Source organism: Lactuca virosa, chromosome 5, assembly GCF_052849685.1.
Source record: "Lactuca virosa cultivar CGN04683 chromosome 5, Lactuca_virosa_CGN04683_v6, whole genome shotgun sequence".
NCBI lineage: Eukaryota > Viridiplantae > Streptophyta > Magnoliopsida > Asterales > Asteraceae > Lactuca > Lactuca virosa.
In genome coordinates, this window is record NC_136430.1 from 165,507,864 (window position 1) to 165,515,046 (window position 7,183).

The following is a 7,183-nucleotide window of genomic DNA, read 5'->3' on the forward strand; positions in this document are numbered from 1 at the left end:
TCGTCAAACAGTTCATTTTGTCATCATAATGTAATTGATTTTGAAACATGTAAACATATACTATGGTGTAACATTTTCAATTATATTTATGATGGTTGTATTTACTTTGAGCACTATTATACTCGTTGTTGTGATACTATACATGAAGTCCTCCACCCCCGGACGTTTCCGCCATCCTTGGGTTGGGGGTGTGACATAAACAAATCATTATAAACGAGGTTTTTAAAGAAAATAACCATATTTTTTTAGTTTTTGAAAAATAACCACTTTTTCCGGAATGCCTAACTCCGAAGTACTGTTCATCTTTTTCAGTTTTTTTTCAAAGAAATTATTTTGTTTTTTTTGGTATTCCGAATGCTACATTTCGTTTTTCAATAAAATATCTAATTTTATGCACTCATATTGTATATAGTTCATAATATTATGTTTGTTTAATTTTTTGTTCAATTAAGAAAAGAAATGATTTTTTTTCTTGAAATTCCGAAAATGTTCTTCGGATTTCGAACTTGTTCTTCAAATTATAGAGTGTTTTTTTTTCAAAGTTTTTGTCCGGACTATGAACAATACTCCAAAATCAGGCATTTCAGAGTATTGTTCATATTCTAGAATTTTAGTCCGGAGTCTGGAATGCTATTATGGAGTTAGTTAAATTTTTTTTTTTTTGGTCTGAAATGTCTCGTTCCGAACAAAATGGTTATTTTTGTAAAAAAAAAAATTAGGTTATTTTTTTCAAATACACATTAAAAAGTGGTTAAATTACTTAATTTCCCTTAAAAAAAATCTTTTATAACTTTATTATTATTAATAAGTTAATAAAAGTAAAACAGTTAAAATAATAGATAAGGATATATTGTTCATTTTAAGTTGAAAACAATATCCAACTTGGACGGTCCGAGTTAAATAAAATAAAATATGTCAGAGAACCATCCGTATAATTTACTCATATAATAAATTACTTAGATTAATAAAAATAAAGTAATTAATTACTCCACCAATCAAACTGAAGCGCAATGGAATACCACCCACACAATATCGTCCAAATTGAAAAATAAGTTAAACGAAAAAAATCCTTATCTCAGTTATTCCATATCAGCCTCTAAATATTAAAATGCAATTTCACTCATTAAAATAAAAATTCTAAGAACCCAAAAAACTTGGAAAATATGTTGGCGAAAGAATCGCTTCCATCGAGCTTCGATCTTCCCAACGAGGTCTTGGAGGTTTTACCTTCTGATCCATTTCAGCAGCTCGATGTCGCTCGCAAAATCACCTCCCTCGCTCTCTCCACTCGTGTCTCCGCCCTCGAATCAGAGTCCTCCGACCTCCGGCAGCAGCTCACCGAGAGAGACGCTTTCATCGCCGACCTTCACTCTCAGCTTGATTCCCTTGACTCTTCTCTGTCGCAAAATCTCCAAAAACTGTCCCTTGCTGATCAGGAAAAGGTGAGTTTTGTATACTGAGAATGAGAAATTCATTTTGTAATCTGTCGTTTACCTGAAGGTAATTTTTGGGTTTTTTTCTTTAAGAAGTTTGGTTTGTTATGTTAGGAAAATCTGTTGAGAGAGAATGCGTCGCTGTTGGAAACTGTTAATAAGCTCAAGCGTGATGTTACTAAGGTATATCAGAAACCTAAATTCGTTGCTTAATTTCATGTGTTTCAAGCTCTTTATTTGATTTGTATATTGAATTGGAGTGATATAACGAGTGATTTATTTGGTTCTAACTTGGCTTCTTGGAATTTACATGGTTTTGTTAAGCTTTATCTACTTTCTACAGTTTATGCTGATTCTTGCTATTTTCGGATTGAGAAATGAGAAAGCTAGTAAAGGATGTACCCACCTTTTCCTTAAAATTGCTAACACTTTTCACATGAGAAGCCCCATTAAAATTGCAATCTTTCGTAAAATATCAATCCATTTATGCTATAGTTAGTGTGGTTCCTTCTTTGATTAAGAGTCTAAAATTAAAATTGTAGAAAAATATTGTTTTTGCTATAATTATTGGATAACATTGGTCATATCTTATACCCAAAATCTTGCTAATTTGGGGGAGTTAAGTTGAAAATGTAGAAGAATGCTTTTGAGATTATACAGTTATTTATTACATCAATGTTTATCATTTTGTTGAGGGTGTTATTCAAGATAATGCTAGCTTTCTTTGCAATTAGTTTACAATTGCAATAAATGAAACGGAAAATTACCAAAAAGCATAATTTACTTTGGTCAGTTTACCAATTTAACCACTTAACCATTTTTTCTAGCGTGATTAAACCATTGACCTTATAGTGTTGACTAAGACTTATATTTTGTACTCGTATGTTTTTTTTAATAAAATGGTGAAAGTACATTGTTTTTTTTTTCCTTTCTAATCCATCAACGAAATCATGTTTGTACTTTTTGCAGTTGGAGAGCTTCAGGAAGACTCTCATGATGTCACTTCAAGATGAAGACGGAAGTTCGGTAAGTAGTTTTCTATAATAAAAAGGTCTCATTTATGAAATATAATAATTTTGAGATCCATTTTCGTCTAGTTTACACATTAGTGCTTATTTGTTTATATATTTTGTGAGACTACTACAGACAACAGGTCCTCCCGTTGTTGCAGGCAATGTCCAAAACCATTCAAGCATATCATCTCGAACGTTTTCTGGAGGAGGTCATTTAATTTTAATATTTTTTTGGGTTCAATGCTAATAATAGCAACGTACTTCACTTGATTTGTTTATTGTAGCATAGCATCCTACTTTCTTTACCAATCAATGTTCATTGCTATAATTGGTTATTGATTTTAAAGTTTAATGTTGTAATGAGAAAAAAATTGGAAGTCAATGCTATAATTCAGTAGATCTTTGAAAGTACAATGCTATAATTAATAAGAATAAAATTGAAAGTATAATACTGTAATAGAAAGATGAAAGTATGATGCTATAAAACACAAATATATGCAAATGTGTTGCTATTTCTTGCATTTATCCCCTTTTTAATCAGAAGAAAAGCTTTATTTGACAAAAAAGTTGATCTAATGTTGTCCAGAAGATGAGGAAACCATGCCACCTTCAAGCACTTCATCGATCAAGAGTCAGGCCTCAGACATACCAAATTCATATCATGATGAACCTGTGAAGGAAGGTGACACATATTATAGACTTACGTGTTGTTTCTTTTTTATCAAATGAGGTCAAGAAAATGACAAAAGTACCTGACCTAACTGAGAAAATGACCAAAATACCCTTCATTAACTCCTCTTTTTGACTTAATGTAGAAAAAATAACTTTAAAAGATAGCTAGGAAACGAGGCTTTCCCCATTAATATCTAACTTGTCACAAATTTGTCCCCATTTATCTTTCCCTTCCATTTCCCAATATCCGTATCATTTTCTTAAATATATTTTAAACATCATTTTATCTATACAACACTTTATTCTCTTTCTACCTATCTCGGAATATACTTTATTTTTATCCATAATAGCAACATATTTATATTCTTTACTTGTAACAATATCATACTTATATTTGCTTACAGATAATAGCTAAATACTTTATATTTATTACATATTGCTATTATCACTTATCAATGAACAAATATAAGTGCGTTACAAACTTACAATCATGGGTAAGTACGTTGCTATTATAGGTAAAGAAATATAATAATTACATTATCTATATTGGTATAAAGAGCAAGTAAAGTATGTTGCTATTTCTTGCAATTTTCCCAAAAAGGAAATGTTTTTTTTTTCTGTTATCAGGCTCAAGACCTCGCATACCACCAAGCCTTTTGTTAGCATCCCAAACAACCACACCTCGGCTTACACCTCCCGGGTCCCCACCAACTCTCTCAGCATCTACTTCCCCAACACGAACACCAAAGCCACTCTCTCCAAGAAGACACTCCATTGCTATTACATCCTCACGACCATTTAATGATGACAACAAATCTTCCGTTTTTTCATCTGCAAACTCAACCCCATATGGCTCAATGTCAGGTACTTTATTATTTTTATTTTTTATCCATAATAGCAATGTACTTATGTTTCTTTACACATACTAATAACAACTTACTTTTTCTTACCTATAAAACCGTAAAAACATTATGTAACCCATTATAGCAACATACTTACATTTTTATACATAGATAGCGACCTACTTGCAATTCGTTACCTATAATAGCAACATACTTATATTTCTTTACTGATAATAGCAACATGTAACAGATAAAGAATGTCATTCAAATACAAAGCAATTTTCATTGCTATAATAGGATAATTTGTTTTTCTAAGTATGGTGTCTTAGTAAAAAAATAACTGAAAATGTCAAATGATATATGATTGGATAGGTTTTCCGAAGTACAATTTCTTTCATTTAGCCCTTGGATTTGTTCTTTGTTTGTTTGTTTATAATCCAAAATTCATAAAAATAAACTCCCTGTTATAGTGTTGTGTGATTGGTGACTGCTCTTTTATGTTTATTTCAGGAAGGACTCGAGTAGATGGTAAAGAATTTTTCAGACAAGTCAGGTAAAAATGTTCAATTTTACTGAAAATAATTTTTAAAATTTTTTATATTTGTCTTCCATTGTTATAAAATTTTGTATATTTTGTTGACGTGGCGCTGTTGTGGACAGTTGACACGGAATGTTCATTGAAACAGTTTCATTAAATAGTAACTAAGTAATCTAAACATGTTGAAACATTATGGAATAAACATGAAACTTGGTTACCTTCAAATGAAAGTGTTTCAATAAACCTGCCACATCAAAAATATGTAAAATTTCATAATAATGGAACAAAAAAAAAAAAAGAAGAAAACTGAAAGTTGAGTGGTTTAACCTGTTGAAAAGAAGTTTTGAGGTACGTATTTAATGACAGTTGTTTTTGTTTGTTGTACATTGTTTTCTTCATCAGGAGCCGATTGTCATACGAGCAATTTGCTGCATTTTTAGCAAATGTGAAGGAATTAAACTCTCAAAAGCAATCAAAGGAGGTATGTGTTTTTTTACCCATTTTTACTTTTCTATAACTTTTTTATTTTTCTGTAATTATTTGTGACAATTTTAGGAGACTTTGAGGAAAGCAGATGAAATTTTTGGACCAGACAACAAGGACCTTTATGTTATATTGGAAGGGTTAATCACTCGTAACTTCCATTGATCCAAAAATCATGCATGCCCTAACTATTTGCACCATTTTGTATATTAATTGTTCGATGCATTTGTTGTATAATACATAAGGTCACAACTACAATGCATCCAATCTTAAATGTATTTTTTTTTTTGTTGTAAAGCAAAGCATTGATTACCATGTCATCATTGACTGGGATAGTCTTAAGTCTTAACTCTTAAATAGTTAAATGTCTACGCTCATTGCCCATCCGTCTTTAAAAGGGGGAGTCTAGTGTTCAATGTTAGCTAGATATAGTCTTATTTGTTTTTATACATGTTGGAGTCTTTCTCTTCTTAAGGAATTTATTTATTTATTTATTATTATTTTTTGGAGAAAAATTCTTCGAGTGTGATTGGAATCGGTGATGTTAGGGGTGGTAAATAAATTTCTCGGACGCCGTATCCTAAACTCGTTTGAAATCAGAGCAGTCTTGGAAGTAAATGTCAAAAACATACCCGGAATCATGGATCAACAATATTGGCGGTAAGGGTGGTCATAATCGGCGATGTTGGGATAGGGGCGGCGAGTTGAAATTAGGGTAAAATGTTTTAGCACGAGAATTTGGGAGGGAGGCATTGGAGGGAACAGAAATATTGAGAGGGAATCGAAAATCAGAGAAAATATAGGAGGGAACTGAAAATTGGCGACGAACTTATCTTGATTTACCAAGGTGCTGTTTGTTTTCTTGAAGCCAAAATGTCTGCAGTCTGCGGACTACATCTGCAAGCCTCTGCGGCAGAAGAGGTGGACCAAATGTCTGCAGTCTGCAATAAGAAGACTGTTTGTTTTTAACGTCTGCAGCTGTTGAAATAAATTGATTTTTCAAACTTAATTTAATGTCATAAACATTAAAAATGCATTTTCAGCAAAAAAAAAAAAAAAAAAAACTGCACGGTTGCCTGACCCATGTCTGCGCCAAGAAGACCTCGCGCAGACGTTTTTTTATCTGCGCACTTCCAAAAAACAAACACTCTGCGAGGGCATATGTCTGCGCGTTGTCTGCGCGACACAGGCAAAAGTGGTTGCGCAGATCTTAACAAAAAAAACAAACAACCCCCAAGTAAAATTTAGGCTTTACCGAGCCTTGTAATTTCCGTCGCTGATCCCTAACAAATCCGTCACTGATTAGCTATGGATATTTTCCGTCGCTAATTCCGTCGCTGATACCTCATTTTCTAGTAGTGGATTTAATATTTATGACGTAGTTACACCAAGTATATATGCCTTTCTTTGCAAAGAAAAGAACAATACATTTTTAGTTCTATGAAACTTGTTTCCATGAGTAAATGAAGTTTGAAAAGCATGAGACCTTGGATAGTATGCGAACATGGATAAGTTGTTGGAGATTGATGAATAAATATTTTACAAATCAAAATAAGCAAGATAAGCCAAAATCAGTACTTGAAATTTATAATCCGCCAAACCCATGGATCCAATTAAAACATTTGGAGTAACAAATCAAAACGATATGGTGTTTAGAATACCACCTCAATGTTTTGGAGACTAGTTTTTAAGATTAGATAACTTCCAATGTTGATCCATACAAAACACGACCAACAGTTGCTAGACTTCCAAAATATCAAAACAAGCTAGCCCTCTTCCTTCTTGCATTTAGATCGACACAGACTGGATATAAGAGAAATGGCGTGTGGCCAACTCACAAACTGTCAAGGAGGTTATTAAAGTTTTTTGTTTTTTTTTTTTTGTTTTTTTTTTTCACTTTCTATGATTAATTTCTTATGACCACCTAAATCCTCTTTTTATTATGGGAAATAGGCCATCTCAAACTTAACTTACCATACTTAATAAAAACCAACAGACCCATTTTAGTTATTTTTTGATCAATAATTATTTAATTAATTAAATTAACATTATTTAATTAACTAATATATAAAATATTTAATTGTTTATACCGCATTTTATCAATAGATAACAAATAAATTTTATTTTAATTTATCTATTTAGTAAATAATAAAATTTATACTATATAATTATTATCGTATATTTTCTCTCATTTATGCTCTT

The 7,183-nt window shown here is 31.7% G+C and overlaps 1 protein-coding gene across 2 annotated transcripts; it reads left to right on the top strand.

Moving 5' to 3' along the window:
* Window positions 1–1,109: 1,109 nt before the first annotated feature.
* Window positions 1,110–5,471, top strand: LOC145115446 (uncharacterized protein At4g15545-like). 2 transcript variants are annotated; one of them, XM_079051743.1, is made up of 9 exons: window positions 1,110–1,442; window positions 1,548–1,616; window positions 2,403–2,459; window positions 2,580–2,655; window positions 3,033–3,128; window positions 3,746–3,982; window positions 4,471–4,513; window positions 4,901–4,979; window positions 5,054–5,471. In XM_079051743.1, the coding sequence occupies exons 1-9, from the start codon at window positions 1,164–1,166 to the stop codon at window positions 5,144–5,146; spliced, it is 1,029 nt and encodes a 342-aa protein (XP_078907869.1). In that variant the 5' UTR covers window positions 1,110–1,163; the 3' UTR covers window positions 5,147–5,471. The 2 variants fall into 2 exon arrangements, with proteins under 2 accessions (XP_078907869.1, XP_078907870.1); XM_079051744.1 differs by having other exon boundaries at window positions 3,036–3,128.
* Window positions 5,472–7,183: the final 1,712 nt, after the last annotated feature.